This window comes from Cheilinus undulatus, linkage group 23 (assembly GCF_018320785.1).
Source record: "Cheilinus undulatus linkage group 23, ASM1832078v1, whole genome shotgun sequence".
In the NCBI taxonomy this organism is placed as follows: Eukaryota; Metazoa; Chordata; class Actinopteri; order Labriformes; family Labridae; genus Cheilinus; species Cheilinus undulatus.
This window is the reverse complement of record NC_054887.1, coordinates 31,109,923-31,128,599: the sequence shown is the minus strand read 5'-3', so window position 1 is coordinate 31,128,599 and position 18,677 is coordinate 31,109,923. Positions and strand designations below refer to the sequence as shown.

At 39.1% G+C, this 18,677-nt stretch overlaps 1 protein-coding gene across 1 annotated transcript in view; it reads right to left on the bottom strand.

The window, feature by feature from the left end:
- LOC121505819 (calcium-activated potassium channel subunit beta-4-like) overlaps window positions 1–18,677 on the bottom strand; it is a 38,000-nt gene extending 19,323 nt beyond the window's left edge. Inside the window, exons 1-2 of the mRNA XM_041781371.1 lie at window positions 18,382–18,677; window positions 8,007–8,177 (exon numbers count right to left, since the gene is read on the bottom strand). Of these exons, the coding sequence (XP_041637305.1) occupies window positions 8,007–8,177; window positions 18,382–18,546 (336 nt within the window). The 5' untranslated portion in view covers window positions 18,547–18,677. The remainder of the gene's footprint in view (window positions 1–8,006; window positions 8,178–18,381) is intronic.

Below are 18,677 nucleotides of genomic sequence, written 5' to 3'. Positions count from 1 at the left end.
CATCTTGGAGATCGTACATCAAAAGTTATGTTCAACCCTTAATTGTGAACACATTATCTCTAGAACACTTTGAGTCTTTTTTCCTGTGTAAATGTCCACTATGACTTAAAGAAAAACTAGTCAAATCCGGGAAAAGAGCTCAAAGGTTGAGGGGATTGGCACAATTGTTCACTCTGACTCAAGTATTATCATATTTAGGTAGCAATTGTAAGGGTCAACGGGTCTTGTCTTCTACAAACATATTTCAGAAAGACTTTGAAGGTATTTTGTTGAAATGTGCACGTGTCCGCTTTGACTCAAGGATAAACTGTTTAGAATTTGGAAGTTGTTGGACAAAGGTCCCTGAAGCTGGTTCCAGCACCTCGGATTTAATCTCTGCTGGTTGCAGATGATGTGGTTCTGTTGGCTCCCATGGCTGGGGACCTTTAGCAGGCTCTGGGCTGGTTTGTGGCTGATTGTGATGGGGCTGATATGAGAAAAAGCAAGTCTGAGGCCATGGTCTTCTGCTGGAAAACGGTGGATTGCTCACTCTGCTTATAAATTTGACATTTCTGAAAGGTTGCTCAAAAAACCACTCCGACTCTTAGGTGAAATCATCATAATTTGGAGGCCAGTTCATCCCTTGCTTATGTACAGGAAAACTCTAGAAAGCTTGGGGGGATTTTTTTTTTTTTTAAGATTTATTTTCAGGCTTTTTGTGCCTTTATTAGATAGAAGAGGACAGTGGATAGAGTCAGAAACAAGGGCAAAAGTGGGGATGAGACATGTGGTAAAGGGCCTCAGGCCGGATCTGAACCCGGGCCGCCCGCGTACATGGAGGGTGCCTTTAACCACTAGGCCACCTGCTCCCCAGCTTGGGGGATTTTCTTCAGATTTTACAGAAATGTCACTCTGCTAAGTCTGGTTAATTGGGCATGGTGTTCATTCCTTGCTTATGAATGCAATTTCTCAAAAATCTTTGGAGGGATTTTCTTCAAACTTTGCTCAAACTTCTCCTCTGATGCAAGGTTGAGCTGGTTAAATTTGTGAGATTCTAGATTTTTACATTCACCCCTTGCTCATAAGATTTTTATGAATCACACTTCCACTGAAACCAACCAGCCCTTCTGTACTTTCACTGTCCAGACTACAGAATAAGATCCTGGCTGTTGAAAATGAGACATATCCTTTACCGTGAGTACACAAACCCATAGTGTGTGTATCTGTATGTGTGTGTGTTAATGTCATGTCAGTCATCTGGTCCACAGGCACCCCATTAACTAATCGCCCCCTATAGACACAACGCCAATTAACTTCATCTGTCTGCAGCCGAGCACACACCAACGATTTATACACAACTTCAATAACTGTGAGTGGGTTTCTCTGGATGTGCTGAAGCTAAAGGTCACAGAGATTTAACCTTAAATAAGGTTTAATTACTTGTATAGAGTCAGTTAATCCTTTAGTATAAGTCATGAATACTTTTAATCAATGCCAGGTTTAAAAGTGATGTTAAAAGAACCCAGATCTTCTACTTAAAAGTGTAAAAACAGACCACTTGTTAAAGCAATGGCATGTAACTGTTCCACCTAAGATCAGTAGTTTTAAATCTAACAGCACAATAACTTTATTAACTTTATTTATCTTATTTCCACAGAGGGATCTAGTCGCCTGCTTTCAGCACTATAAAACTTTGGCAGCAGGATGCAGATCTTTATGGTACTAGTTCACACACCAGCCTTCAGCTAAACAGAAGCCAGTGAGAATGTCACAGTAATGTTTGATAAAACGGATGAAGCTAACAGACTAATAGGCTAGGCTAGGCTAAGATGGGTTAGGATTATTTAGGATGGGTTAGGTCAGGATCCACCAGTCCTGGACTACAAGGCTACTCAATTTACCTGTCTTTACAAAACACCCATGAAAACAACAGAAATAAACATGATTCACAAATGAAAACCAGAAAACCACAAGATCGTATATTCTACATTACCCATAGTGCATAGACCTGCATAAAAGCACCACATAAGTAAGAGGAAAGACAAAGAATTATAGATAGGAGACATCAGAGTACCATGATGCTATTGCACAACCACACAGCCTCCAAAAATGTGCATCAGAATTTTTTTTAGAAACATTTTCATTCATAAACAAAGCCTGGGAGTTGCATTCATGAAGTAACCACATTACAAATATTACAGACTAATAAATACTTCTGAAATAAAATAGAGAATAGGTCAGAGGTCTAGTCTGGGATCAGATTATGTAGAGAACCCTTTTAGAAGTAGTTACATGAATGGTGGCTCACTTTAGGTTTGTTAGCTAAAGCTAATATAGCAACTATGCTTGCTATGTAAACAATGTTACTGCATGAGCCAATGTTGCTACGTAGATAAGGTAGCTATGTATTTTAATTAAATAACTGCTTAGCAAGCTCAGCTTTAGCTTTGTAAGCTATGTAGCTACATTAGCTATGTAGCTTTGTAACCTATAGCTAAGTTAGCTTTAGCATACAAAGCTTAAGCATATTTAGATATGTAGATAAGGTGTCTATCTAGCTTACATAACTGGTTTGTTAGCTCAGCTTAAGTTACATAGCTTACATTAGCTATGTAGCTCCCTAACCTATAGCTAAGTTAGCTTTAGCACATTTAGCTAAAGCATATTAAGATATGTAGCTTAGGCAGCTATTTAACTTACATAACTGCTTTGTGAGTTCAACTTTACTTACATAGCTACATAGCTATGTAGCTCCATTATCCATAGCAAGGTTAACTTTAGCAATATGAGCTTTAGCGAACATAGCTAAAGCTTATGTGTGAGCTCACCTTTTGCTATGTTAGCTGCATAGCTACTTTAGCTATGTAGCTACATTATCTTTAGCTAAGTTAGCTTTACCAATGTGAGCTTTAACAAATGTAGCTAAATCACTTAGGATATGTAGATATGAAGCCACTTTGTGAGCTCAGCTTTAGTTACATAGCTTACATTAGCTATGTAGCTCTGTTATCCATAGCTAAGATAGCTTTAGCAACATGAGCTTTAGCAAACATAGCTAAAGCTTATTTTAATATATAATATTAGGAGGTACCTATCTGACATAACTACATGAACTCCGCTTTTGCTTACGTGAGCTACATTAGCTATGTAGCTCACGTTAGCAAAGCTTAAAGTTTATTTAGATACATAGATAAAGCTTCTTTAGATACATAGATAAGGTATCTGTCTGGCTTACATAACTGCTTTGTGAGCTCAATTTTAGCTATATTAGCTACATAGCTACATTAGCGATGTTAAAGTTATCCATAACTAAGTTAGCTTTAGCAATGTGAGCCTTAACAAATGTAGCTAGAGCTAATTTAGATATGTAGATATGAAGCTGCTTTGTGAGTTATGTAGCTTACACAGCTAATTGAGCTGCATAAGCTACACTTGCTGTGTTGGGAGTTTTTTGATGGAAGACAAGCTTTTTCCTGTAAGGAGACTGTTTATTTGGCTTCAATAAATGTTTTGTGGTCAAGTTTTGCAGATCAGGTCTTCAGCTTATTACTTTGGTGGCCTTACCTTTACCTTAACCCTAAACGAAAGTTAAATCTGATTTGATTTCTAAAGTTTTGGCATGTATTTCTGTTCTGAGATATACAGTGTCTCAGATGAATGGTCTGTGAGAGTGTTCGTCAGAGATTAATGGGCTGCAGCCAGAGTTTCTAGGTTCATTTTGCATTTAGGAACTCTGTACCGTCTGTCTGATGATAAAAGCTCATTGTCAAAGGATGATGATGGATAAAGCTCTTAGGACAAAAGGGGAGATTGATCGAGCAAGAGGCTGGACTGGAGAAAATATTGAACAAGCTTTAAAAACTGGCTGGTGTAACACTAGGCTAATACAAGCTAGCTATGTTAGCATGTGATGTACCTAGAGAGAGGTCTTACTGACTTGATAGGGGTTTAGTAGAAACAACATCCATAAATGAAAGTAGATAAATGCTTGAAAACTTGAGCTTCTACACTTTCTCATAGTTGAACTCAGTGAACCTGGGCTCTAAGATTAAAATGCTTTTATTATGTTGCTCCCTCTGAGAGCATTTCATCATTTTTACAGCTCGTTTGGTCTCCAAAGTCGACACTCGGTCATGTTTTATCTGTTTTTATGGAAACTAAGAGGAAACTTTTTATGTTTTTATTTTTGTTCTATTTTTGGTGCATCAGTGCATTAAGGTGACACCTGAAGCGACAGAAATGAGGTTTTGACCTTTTGCCAATATGTTCATGATGTTTTCATTCTTAAAAATCATGACCATGAAGTGGGCGGAGCTTTGAAATCTGTCAGTGTGATGCTTGTCTCTCTAATTAGCTGTATATAAAAGGCCAGTGAGCTGATGACTGAGACGGTCCTCGTATTTAACCTCTCCCTCTTCCTCTGTTTGGATACTAAAGGATTTCTGAATGAAGCGTGACTTCTCTCTCTCTCCTTCTGTCTCTACACATCATCTCCAATGCAGTCGCCATGGCAACTGAGGGGCATGGATGACGCGCCATCTCTCCCCTCTATATTTACTCGGTTGCTGTAGTGACGACCCAGACGTGCACCGAAGACAGGGAAGATGAGAGGAGGACGAAGTCCCCCAAACACATGTGGACGGACACTGACTCTTTCACCTTTTTCACACCTGCACCCCTGGATATCAAAGAGCATGTCAGGACTGTCTGCTCTGGGATCAAGCTGCTTATTCACATGATCCTGAGAGGAGGCTAAGGACTTAGCCTAAAAAAACAAAGATGGCAGGCTAAGAAACAGATGCTCTCACTATGATGACAGTTTGCCTTCATATCAATACTACATGTCACTGGGAATAGGAATGGGAAAGAACAGACTAGTAAGACAAAAGAGGACGAATTCGCTTCATGCAAATCACACCGGTCATGCTCTGCTTCCATGATAAAAACACCATCATTCATGGGGAATCCCCCTTCTTCATTCACGTGTCAGTAAAAAGTAAAAGGAGTAAAAATGACCTGGGACGCTGAGAAGTGCGAGACCCCAATAATTCAAGCACACCCTCTAGTCCCCCTTTTTTTAAAAATAGGAACAGCCCCCCCGTCTGCCACTCCACAGGTACTGTCCCAGACCTCCATGCAACAGTGAAAAGCATGTCAGCTAACAACGTCCAAAGCCTTCAGCAGTAGTCAGGGCAAATCTCAACTACACCTGGCACCTGGCAGAGAACATGTCTTGGCATGTCTCCTGACCAGCATCAGCATGACTTTTATTCTCCTGGATTTTTGTTTTGTTCTAGGAGACACGCATTACCAACACTTCAGCCTCCTCACTCAGCAAGATAAGAGCCCCCACAAGGACATCTACAAGTCCCTGCAAGTCCAGATCAGTGATAGGGACATGGCCAAATGACAGTCCACAGTTCTCTGCCCCTGTTACCCGCTCCATTATCCAGTCCATACAGGTGCTGAAGAGCATAGGGGCTAAGACGCACCCCTGCCTCACCCCAGAATCAACTAGGAAGAGGTCAACATAGACTGACCAACCACTAAATCCTAAATATGATGGCTATCAGGCAGTCTCACTCAAAGATGATCAGTGCCTATAAAAATACAAAAATCCCAGAACCAGTCAGAAGCAGAGTACATAGTCGAGATTTTTCAGCAGCTGACACTAACAAACACAGAAACGCTCTCATGGCATCAGCTGTGATGTGTTTACTGTCAGCTGTTTGTTAATGGGGCCTTGTGTCCTTCATTCACACATTTAGAGGCTTGTTGTGTCTCATTCAGTCTATTTCTGTTCAGCTCACGACTTCAAGAGCAGCTGAGATACAAAAAAAGAAAAACGATCTGCTGACGTTCATTCAATAAAAAATAACATTTAATCCACGGACTGATGCTGCACTGACATCTGATATCTGCTCTGGCTCATATTAACTCTGATTCTCATGGTTTTATTCCTTTTCCTGAACCCATCCTTAAAAATCAATTTAACAAGTCAAAACATTTGTCAGCCCTATGTACCAGCAGAATTAATTCACTCATTAATCTACAAGAATAAGATTTCTTTCTGCTACTTCCGTCTATTTTTACGCAGGAAATCCATTAACTCTTACTGATGAACCGCCATTGTCTGTTTTCTTATCTTAACGTTTCATTTTTCCCCGGTTGATTTAATTATAATATGTTGTAATTATTGCATTGATTGATTTCTTTGGGTTTGATTTTGTCCTAAAGGAAGCTTCTTCAAGAAATTTATCAGGATTTGAGGAGTAAGAGGGGACATTTGAATTGCTTTTGCAAAAAAAAAAAAAAAAAAAAGGCATGACCATGCAAGATTTCTGGGACCTCTTTTACAGCCATTGTGTTGATAAAATAGTATGCATGAGTCTTACAGTTGCAACATTAAAGAGTAAAACACTAAGATAAAAGTTATACATACATATAAATTAAAACTAGTGTTTTAAGGGAATATGCAATCCTGCTATGTTTTTCATCTTGCAACCCTGACTGTAGCCCATTGTGATTTCCTAACTTCAGAATTGTAATGATGCCAATGTTTTGGAACAACTTAGAAAGTGAGGAGGAGTTTGCCTGCAATTTTTGGACTATAAACGGCCCAATTTGGCCCACCCCACAACAATCGGGGCGCTGTGCCCTGTAGGAAGGCCAGTTTTTAACCAGGTGCATGGTGGTTGCATGACAGCTGTGTGACAGCTCCATTGTCATTTCAACGTGCATGTTAACAAGTCAGGGCTTTCAGACTCTCTGCCTGAATGGAAGGTTAACCTATTTTTAGTGCAGAGAGCCATATTAACCTTCTCTAGCTAGATATGCATGTCCAAATTGGTAGAGCAAGCCACGGAGAAGATAAACACAGTATGATTACACTACTAGTTTCTAATTTTCAAATTAAAAGGCAGCATTCATATGGAAAAACCTGCCTCATTTGTACAGAGAGCTTTTACTCTGAAAGTTTCTCTGCTTAACCTAATGTTTCCACATTCTGCTGAACCTGACCCTGTCTGGATGGCAATGATAGGGGAATGATACTCACCGGGTGCTAGTGCAGAATAAATACTATGGTCCATACATTTCCTGTGATAAGCTGTGTAGTGCACATTTGGTACATGGAAAGTTTAGAAAACACAGAATTTCAGTATTACATGCCTGCAGAGCTAACTGTTAAACAACATTTTCCATTGTGATGTCTTACTTTCAGCAGAACATTGAATAGACTAGTGTTAACGCTAGCTAACATCAGTATCACGGTTTAAAACAAGATTAAATGAGATGTTAAAAACAGAATGTATTCTGTTAAGCATATTTTGTCATTTTAACTTAAACTAAACAAGGAGGTGTTTACAAGTTTAGCTATGTACATGTATGCTTTAGGATAGGGCTGACAGCTTCCATTCCATTGATTGATTGTTTGATTGAAAAGCTTTTGTTCGACCAAGATCACTCTGGTCGGTTAACCTTTTTTTAAATTTTATTTTTAATTTTTTAAAAATGTATTTCTTTATTTTTCTTTTTGAATGACCAATGAATTAATTGGTGCCTGGGTGCGATTTTGGTTGACCAAGTTTTGCTTTGGTCGACTACAGCCCTACTTTAGGGTAGCTGCCAATGTATTTGAAGAAACGCCTCATTCAATCCACTTTTTACAAGTTTCTGTGTGAGTGATTGCTGGAGGTGACTTACTTCATTTTAAAGTCACATAGTAGCCTAAAGTCAACACCAGTACTTCTGCTGTTAAATATAGTGAGTGACGTCATTATAGTCGCTTGTCAGCAAAAGGTCCAGCTTGCCGTCAAGGCGCAAGCTCGAGCTGATGCCGCAACCACCATGCAACTGTGAAACAGACATGCACCTCGTCTGAACTGGCCTTGAGGACTGTTACAAGTGATTGTCCAATAATAGCCTTGAAAGTGTGGTCAATATGTTTATTTCTCGAGTCACACCCTCCCTGATCTATAATCATAAATATCAAAAGCCTGATATTTGCCTGTAACAGAATCTCCTACCTTGGGGTTGAGAACCAGCTGTTGTTCGTCAAAGTGCAGCAGAGCGACAGAGTTGGACTCTGAGTTGTTCACGAAGATCTGCAGGCAGGGATAAAGAGACGTCCCCTTACAGTCCGTACCGCAGGTAAACACGCACTCGAACATCTCCTCTGGACGCAACACTGACACAACCTGCAGGGAGAAAATACAACTTTTAAACTTTACAAGATACAAGATAAACAACTATTTTAATGCTTTGCCTAGTGGGTCTAACTATGTTGGGGTTTTAGCAAAATTTTAAAGATTAGATAATCATGGTCTGCGATGTACATGTCAAGGCCAAGCTCATCACATGTTGGCATGTCAAGGTCAAGCTCAATGGCATCCCTTTTCACCCCATAATACACCCAGAGACTCCTGGTGGTTTCCAGGCCCTTGGGACATCCACAGCACAACCAGGGACTCGTGGCAACCCTACCACCCACCTGGACTGTACCTCCGGCCATGCTTACTCACCACATCCACCCCTTACTCCACCCTAAAGGTGTGGTCTTTGTTATTTTTTCAGCAGATTATTTTCCCATGCCCCTGGTAAGATGCAAGGACATCCAGAGCACAACAGGATTGTCAGTCCTCCTTCCTGCATATTCCACGTCTGAGCCTTACTGCAGCCTCAATTTTTGTCCCAGATATGCCTAAAAGTTCTGCACAGTAATGTACATCTCAGTTTATTAGCCTGATGCCAACATGAAATTGATATTGCCATCCATCCATATTCTTCCGCTTATCCAGAGCCAGGTTGAGGGGGTAACAGGCTACACAAGTCCACCAAGATGTCCCATTCCCCAGCGACATTTTCTAACTCCTGCTGGGGGATCCCGAGGCACCAGTCAGGATATGTAATTCCTCCAGAGCATTATGGATCTTCCCAGAGGCCTCCTCCCAGTCGGATGTGCCCTAAAAAACCTCCACAAGGAGGTGACCAGGAGGCAACTTGATCCGGAACCACTTCAACTGCTTTTGATGCGAAGGAGCAGCAGCTCTACTACTATATCCCTCTGGATGTCTGAACTCCTTACCCTATTTCTAAGTTTGAGCCCTGCCACCCTCTGAAGAAAACTTATTTCATTAACAGGAATTGATTAGCATAATATTGGTGAACCATTGGCCATATTATTATATACTGAGGTTGTCAAAACTCTCTAGACTCCTTAAAGGGACATTTTGGTATTTTTGAAGTTAGATTGTTCTTGGCGATGGTAAAACAGCACTAAAATGTGCAATTTTGACTCGAGTGGCGATGATGTGCTGTTAACTGTGGAAATGAGAAGATACTTTTATGAGCCGAGTACACAGACGAATGCTTTGTCAGATGGAGACCCAGTGGAAAGAAAGAGAAACTGGTTATCAGGATAGATCCTTTCTTTAGGATACTTCTGATGGAGGATAGCTGCTCACAGACGCCTATAGCCTGCATCACTCACCATTGAGAGTTCTCTGCCTTACTGAACGCTGGTGCTTTCAACAACATTCCTGAACTTTCTGAGGATGAATTGGAGAAGCTGTTCCCGACCAGAGGAGCTGAATGGAAATTTGTTATCCAGGCAAGTTTAAGGCTGTGCCTTTTTTCCTCTAATGGTTGATACTGAGCTGAAATAACTACCTTCATGTCTTTTTTTCTCTGATGAAGCTGCAGACTCAAACAGCTGATCAGATACGCAGAGGCAGAGGAACACATAGCCAAAGCTCGCATTACAAAATAGTGCCAGAGGCTTTCTTGATGAAAATGAAATGTAACAAAAATGCTCGATACAGGGTGTAATTGAGTCAGCATTGGTTTTTGGCTGATTTTTACCCGAAACCCGATTAATTACACGGAAAACTTGACCAATCCATGTTGAAATGCCTGGAGGATAATGGCACTTCTGTCACCAAGTACCTCATATAACCCAATTGCAGAAGTACCGACATATCCTTTTAATCCCATGTGTATCAAAATAATCAAAGCCCTATTATTTCAATGATCTGTGGCATCAAAAAATACAGAAAAATAATGATCTTCAGTCACATTTTGAACAGAGACAGAGAGAGAGAGAACATGGTCTTAATTGCATAAATAAGCTGGCAACATTTGTTTAAGTGGGTGGAACTGGCAAGGAGCGGGGGAATCCTGGACACGGGCCTCTACTGTCGAATTCAAGCCAGAAACTGGACAGCTTCTGTTCATGCGGGGCGTCACAATACCAGATTTTAAACTTTAATGTGATTCTAGTGGAAATCAAACAATATCAAAAACTGTTCTGATAGCCCAAAAACAAAAATAGAAGTCTTAGGCGCCCAATATACAGTAATTTATTTGCATTTAAACTCCTGCATACCATTGATGTATTTGTGCATTCAGACTGTCCTTTTCCACCATGGCAGTTTTTGGTTAAAATATGACTGAAGATCTGGAGGTTTATAAAGCTCTGGTCCTTTAGATTGAAGACCGGATGGTTTAAATCACATGGTAAAATAAAGAGAAGAACCTAAGTATGATTAGTGTCCTATTTCCTCAGTTGTGTCCCTGGACATCACCGCTTTTTTCTTCTTTTGTTATTGAAGGCAGTTGGCAAACAGCTTTCAGATGAACTACAGCAGCCGTCTGGTGGTAGTTCCAGAAAAAAAAGTAGAAAAAAGTAGGAGAAAAGTTCCAGAATAGTAGAGATACTAGTGGCATGAAATCTTAGGCTGTTTAAAATAAATAAATGAAAAATGAAGTATTCAGAATGAAAAAAAAATATTCTAGCTGTAAACGGAGTCATTAGAAGTTTAAAATGTAATAAAAATGGATGCATTTCACCTTTCTGCTCATTAACGGTCTGAAAAATCAGCTGCAGGCATAAACATAAATACCTACACAGTAATAAACAATCAGTCAATGCAGATTTGATCAAAGTGAGACATTTCTCCATCTCTCTGATGTCACACAGCTCCAGTAACGTCCTAATATTTTGATCGATGTGATATTAAGCTGTGGATTAGTGAATGACTGAGTGGACTCTCATACCGCCTCATGAGTTTAGATGATTTAAAGTCACAAAAAAAAACAAAAGGCGTCCACTCTCTGTAATGCACCAGCATCATTTCAGGACGATGCAATAAGCTAACAGCCGAATAAATCAGGCTGGTTGGAATTCATCATCGGTGGTAAAGAGCGAGCCAGGAGAGCAGGCTGCACGGTGGTCTGTAATTCATGTCATGAAAAGTCCCGATAGATCCAAACGGCTGTGCAAACAGTTTTAATAATCCACAGGAAGAAGGAAAGCAATGCAGAGTGGAGGAATCAAGTGTTCTGCATGTGGACAAACCTGCTTTGTATTGACAAACAGGAAGATGCAAATAAATGTTTAAAGTAAAGAAGGCCTGAGGCTTTAACTTTCTGTCAGCACTAAAGGTTGTGATTTTTTTCTGCAACATTAGGTAATGAGAAGAGGGCAATTATACAACAAAACAACACTTGAACCAGAAATATTAAGTATGACCAAGAACATTTTGTGTTGAAAAGAGAAAACATTCTTTTGTATAAAACCAGAATAAATCTGGCATGTTTGGGATGAGACAAAGCACATGCACCATTATCCATACATACATAAGAAAGTCTGTCGACTCCGCTGCAGTCAGCGCGATACTGCGTAACAGGTGCATGCCAAATTTGCAAAAAAGCCAGATGGCTTTTGCACCTGCTAAAATCATGCAAATGAGTCACATGGACACTAGCAAAATACACTCACAAGGGGTTTTACGCACACCTTCTGTGCACACACCAGCACACAAAGAGGCTGACCCATAATACAGTATTTGGGGGAAAAACTGCCCCCCTATAGACAAATGAGCATCTTTGCAAAAGAACTGAATTCACAAATACCAGCACTAACAGCAATTTGCGTGGAAAGGATTACAATCAGAGAGTTGGTGGTAACTGCACCACTGCATTTACAAGAGATGTCACACTCAAACTTTCCAGTAATCAGGAAAACACCTTTGTATTAGTGTTTCAAGGCGCTTTTTAAGGAAAAGTCCTCCAAAGTCACACAGTTATTCAAGGAAAATCAGAATATTCTAACAGATGAACAGAGTGTACAACTGTGTTTGTTAGCTTCATGCTAACACGTTATGGTAATTGCCAGTAATGGGCTATTTTGGCTATAATTATTTAAACACAATTACTGATATTTTTACCTTGACAATGTCTCGTGTGAAGCCCTTTGAATCATCTTGTTACTTAAAGTGCAACGCTAATAAGCTTGCCTTGCCCATTGACAATATTAATTTAATGTGACAGTACTGCTATCCTTTTTGTAATTTCATGGTAGATATACAGCTTTCAGACCCATTACAACCGCCATCTGGCAGTGGTACTGCACGAGCCGGGTCCTGTCATTCACAAAGGGAGCCAGCTCTTGAAACTGTCTTGTTCATGAATGATAAATTACAGTGACAATGAAAAGGCTAAAATCCTCTTGAACAGGAGCCGGGTCCTGTCATTCACAAAGGGAGCCAGCTCTTGAAACTGTCTTGTCATAAATGATACATTACAAAAAGAAGAATGGGGAAAAAGGTAACCGTCTCTTAAACGGGAGCTGGGTCCTGTCGCTCGCAGAAGAAGCCAGCCCTTGAAATTGGTTTGTTTGTATACAACACATTACAGCAGCAACAAAATGGAACAAAGGTGACCTTCTCTCAAACGGTAGCTGGCTCCTGTCACCCACAAAAGGAGCCAGCTCTTAAAACTGTCCTGTTCATTAACGATACATTTCATTATGAACAGAAATGGAAAAAAGGTAACTGTCTCTCAAACAGTAGCTGTCTCATAAAAGGAGCCAACTCTTGAAATTGGCTTGTTTGTGAATGATACATTAAAGCAACAACAAAAAGAGTTAACATACTGTTATCTTGTCATCTTAAATTGAATTTTCATTTCAATCTTACTGGCACCCTAAGATTTATTTGATAAATAAATAGTGTCTAATAAAAGCATATTTAAACAATAAAGCAGTTAAACAGACACCATAGCCTCCTGGCTTGTGGCTAATTCATCCTCAATCATTCTCATCACCAATGACTTCACTGCACTCAGCATGTAAGGATACCAAGCCACGGTAAAAGAGTCACAGAGATATTGTTTGCACAAGAAGGAGACATTTGAGTTCTGAGCTGGTTGCCATAAAGACACATTGTTAATGCAGAGTTAATTAATCCCTTATATTGCATTGACTCAACAACCCTTTAGAAATGCAGGAGGATTTAAAATATTTCAATTGTGTAAATATAAAAAAAATTCAAACTGGACTTGTTGGAAACATGCATAAGTGTAAAAATGAATAGCATAAGTAGAAATATTTTGTAATGAGGAAATAAAGAGAGGTGGTAATGCACTTAACATTTGGGAGGTGGGAATTGTTTCTGGAGCTTAATTTGAGATCAAAATATTTGATTATGAAGGGAAACAAGCTTTAAAGCTTTAGGAGAGGCTGTAGAGATTTCTCTAAACTGTTTAATCAAGGACATGGGTCACTTTAAGAGCTTTAATTAAACTGTAAGTCAATAGCAGCCTAATCCACCGTTGTCGATTCTCTGCTGCTGTTTTTGTCAGGCTTGCACACCAGACAGATCTGATTGGATTGGTTGTTTTTCCACTTGGGGAAACAGAACATCAGACCTAATGAATCGCTAAATAAAATCATGGACGTGTTCATCAATTCAGACGCTCATAGAAATGTTCTGTGGGCTAAATTTGCAAATTAAGAATCTCAACATGACATCCTGATTTGGCACACTCACGGCACCCTGAGAGGCTGCTCTTTTACATTAATGAGAGGTTAATACAGTTCTGGAGTATCCTTAGAGTAGAAAGACAAGGGCGTCTCTTTGAATGGAAATTAATATCAAAAGAAATGTCATCAAATATGGGCTGATGGATGGAATCAGACTGTGCCATCTTAAAGCAACAGTAGGAAATGTTTCTGCCCTAAAAGAATATTTTTAAAGTTGATCTAACGGTAGAATCACTTTCAGCAGAGAGAATCTATACCATTACCACAGAGTGCCAAAATTGCCTGCTTTATGCACTGTGTAACTGTGACAGCAGGCCACTTTATGGCACTAGTTCACACACCGGCCTTCAGCTAAAAAGAAGCTAGTTAGCCCACTCAGTGCTGTCTGATAAAACTATTAAGGCTAAGAGGCAGAGTCATCATTGTCTCATATTTAGCTGTTTTAATGGACACATCAAAAGTAACTTAATAAAATTTAAGCCTAGCGTTAGTTCATGCAGGACATGGTAGCCAGACGCCCATTCCCGATAATTGCCTTCCAGCTCTAACATGACATCCTTCTCACTACTCCATGCTTGCATCAGAGCTGATGCACCATGCTGCTGCTGCAAAGTTTAACTTCCTCCACCCCAGCCTCCTCCTTTATAGCATAAAGCTTGTCAAATTCAGATTCATGCTACTAGAGATTAATTGCTTTTGAACTAGTTTAATACACATTTTCATAAATGTATCTATCTATACGGGGGTTTCTAGCCACGCACCCCCTGTAAAGTCAAACTTTGCTCCTTGACTAACCCAGGGAGCATCTTTAGAGCTGAGCCTTCTCCGCCAAGTAAAACTGTAGATCCATTTTGATATAAAATAACCAACTCAAACAGACTCTAAAGCTATTGTAAAGTGTCATCTTTTAAAGCCTTCAGGTCCACTGGCCAAGCTGAAATAACAACTGGCTGCACAAAGAGGCTGAAGTTCACCACAGTAATTGAACTCCATCTTCTCGAGACCACCAAACTTTCCTGACAGTCCGTCTGATATTCATCAAAATCTTCCTGCGTGTATCAGAGTAAAGTTTCCCTCCCCAGGGTCGGATCGATTCTATAAATCAGCAGGAAAATAAAGTGATGACTCCTCAGATGATATAAAATAAACCGTGACGCCCGGTGTCTCTGACAGTTTGACTGGTGATTGATGGCTGAGAGTGAGCGATCCTGTCAGATCAAACAGTGTGATCACCTTCAGCGTCTGCCAGTCTCTGATCTGTGTCAGTGATCATCTCTTTTATCACCTCGGTCTGTACACGAGGCTGCAGGAGATCAGCACAGAATATCACTGTTAATAATTACTGCTTTCACAATGTAATGTACACTGTGTAAATAAATGTAATCTTAACATGCTTGGTTGGCAGAAATTAAGAACCGAATGCCTCTCACTGTATCGCCATAACTGACTATGTTGCTATCTTATTTGACCTACGTAACTGCAATTCTATAAGGCATTATTTCTTTCAATTCAAGCCTTATACATTTCATGTTTGCCCTTGCATTTTTGTGATTTTCTTATATCTAACACCCCTTTATGTTACTCCTATTTTAGTAGTGTATTTTTGAGCACTAAAGGGACAGAATTTCCAATAAAAGCATGCTCTGCTGTTAAATTTTGTAGAGTATATAAGACAAAGCATGATATCTATTTGCACATGTGCATGTTCAGCTTTTTAAAGAGCTTTTTTAGTAAAACATATGAAAACATTAGGATCAAGCACACATCAACTTAATATTATTGCAAACTGATATGACAAATGGAACATATTCTAATGTTCCTGCATTACGTTTGTACAGCTGAATCAACCTCAGCTTTCTCTTTGACTCACTCAAATATTTACGCTGCATTTCCAATGGGCTAAATCAACTGTACTCAAAGAGTACAAATACCAGTAGTCATACTAGCATTTAAAACAGTTAGAATGTTTTTGATAACAGCAAAAAAAGCCCAGATTACACTTTAGCATAACTCAGTCTTTCAGTAAATTATCAATGAGATAACAGTAAAATATGCTTGAAATTCTTATTGACAACTATGAAATATAAGACCATACGATTAGGGGGAAATGCATTTAAAATGTTGTGCTGTAAAGGTAAATAATTTTACAACATCTGCAAGAATGCTAAACACAACAGTATACATAATGGCTATTAAGAACTGATGCCCAAAGTCAGGAGAGACAGGACACCTATGATTCTAGGTTAGCAATGCAAATATTACTGCTTTTAATCATACTTTTTAAAAAAAAATAAATTTAACTTTACAATAATACATTTTATTGAAAGCATGCTAAAGTAAAAGTCTGAGTACTAAAATAGTTAAAATTATCCAACTGACATAACGAGGATAAAATAGACACAAAGAATGTGATGCTGATAAATGACATTTCTAAGGCTGAGCATTTAATCAAAATTTAGATTTTATCACAGAATGCCCTACTGCAATTTTCAACTCACAAAAGGTACCCCATTTCTTTAAATGGCTCAAAAATACCAGTTTTATACTATTCTTTGCAGCAGAGATATGTTCTAAAAATCATGCAGACATTAAAGTTTTTAGAATAGTTTGCAAAAATCCTTCTTACATTCTGTCATGTTTTTCTTAATCAAAATGAGAATGACATAAAAAAAAGATCATTCCTTTTAATGCAACAATTAATACTGCACTTGCAATCCAAGTCAAAATAACTGCAATTTCATATTTTTTTAAACTATATTCTAATATTGTTAGTTATAATACAAGATGATTTGTTGATAATAAATGTGACGTGGAACTTAAGAAATAATTGCATATAAAATTGCAATTGCAACACTGGAAGAAAAAACCCACCAAAAGTTATCTTCCTGAATTCTCCTGTCACTTCATGGCCTGTTTTGTGCAATACCAATCTCTTTACAGGATACTCAGATTTTATAATAACCTCACTGGTTGCTGGATTTGGTCTTATACCTGTTAAACTGTGCAGTTTTGGTATTGTCAGCTTTAACATTAATGAGAAAAACACATTTCTCCCAATGGCTTACTAAAGTGTTAAAGCACCAATTGCAGTCTTTTTGTAGCGATGTACTGCATCATCTTTGTAGATCAAACATCCAGCAATATGTTCTTAAAAGCTGAATGTTATATTGTCTGAAATGCCCAGTATCTGTTGCTGTTTATAGTTCTAATAACTAGATAAAGTTGAAAAAGTGCCTTTACAAGGGTGTGTTACACATGCTATTCACTGTGTGAATGCATCAGAGATGGGATGTTTTTTTGTAAATTCTTAATACTGTATTTTAGATTTACCAAACTGAAGACTTGACCAACATGAGACTTGTGAGTATTAATAAAGTTCACTCATTCAAAGAGGGACTAGTTTGTGAAATAAAATGTCAGTAAACCCACAAACTAAAGAGAGAAAAGTTTGTCCTCTCCAGAAGAAGGTTGAGGAATTATGTTTTTGGATGTTTACATATCTTTATTCTCATATCTTATAATAAGGATTAAGTCCTAGTCTGAGAGAAGGTACTAGAAACCACACCCATATTTCATGCAAAGTATCACTGGCTCTAGGAATAAAGCATTTTCATCCTCCAGAGAGGAGCAGCTCTTGTATTTTTTCAGCAAAGTACCAAAATTCTACCAATTCTATTGCAGCGTAATTTATCCTGAAACAGTTGGAAATAGTGGGCAACATAAAACAATAATAAACTACATGCAAGAAAAGGTATTATTTTACCAGTCTAAAAAAGTACAATGATTAGTAAATTATCACATCAAGTAGCATGACAACAAAGTACAACATAATTCAATTTAGGCCTATTTTGTTATACGTGCTAGAAGTAAGCTCCTGTATAAACATACTATACAACAGAATCAAAGACAACTGCTTTACCTACAAGGCTAACAAAGTAAACTATACAGTGTACTGTAACTTAACCCTTATTGTAATGAAAACTATCTTAATACTTAGTACTATTCTGGCAAATTTGAGTCCATAGTACATTTTCCTACAGTTAAAAAAATTGATTAAAGTCTTACTGTAGTACGGTACAAAAACATAAAATAATCCAAGTTACTGAATGATAATGTACCTTAATTTACGATTAAATATCGTATTGTATCGTCATCGCTTTATAACGTACGGCCTCGATACATGACGTCATCACACAGAAGCATAGCAGCTAAGTGAACTCGGAACTGCAAAAGTATTTTAAAAACTCGTAATTACCAGCGAAAATTTGAATAATATGACAATATCTTGTTAAAGTAGTTGCAGAACAATTCTATTAGTGTTTGGAACACGATGTACATCAGTGATAAGTTAAAGGAGTATTAACGTTGATAAACCGCCCAAAACATCGATAAAAGTCCGGTATTTTGATTGTGTTTCCAACTCTAACTAAGAACATAAAGTACGTATCTTATCTGACTGTCTTGTGAAACCAACAAACTACCAAACTTTGCAAACTACAGCAGCTGACACGAAGTACCGACGACACCTCCGGAGCTCCGGCAGACACCGGGCGCTCCTCGGCTGTCGCGGCCGGGCTCACCGTGCAGTTGGCGGGCTTGCTCTGCAGACTCTGCAGGGTCGGGCTGAGCCAGCAGAAGCCGAGTATGAAGAGGCTGAGGATCCCGCAGGCGATCAGGAACAAACCCAGCCGGATGCTCTTGTCCTCGGCTTCGGAGTACTCGTACGACACCCGGATCTTCGCCATGGCAGCCACGCGGAGACCGAGCCCTCCGCCGGCATGGAGAGGAACACCGGAGGAGGAGGAGGAGGAGGAGAGAGAGGATGGATGGTGATGGAAGAAGAGGAGGAGGCGCTGTCTGCTGCTGCTGAGGAACT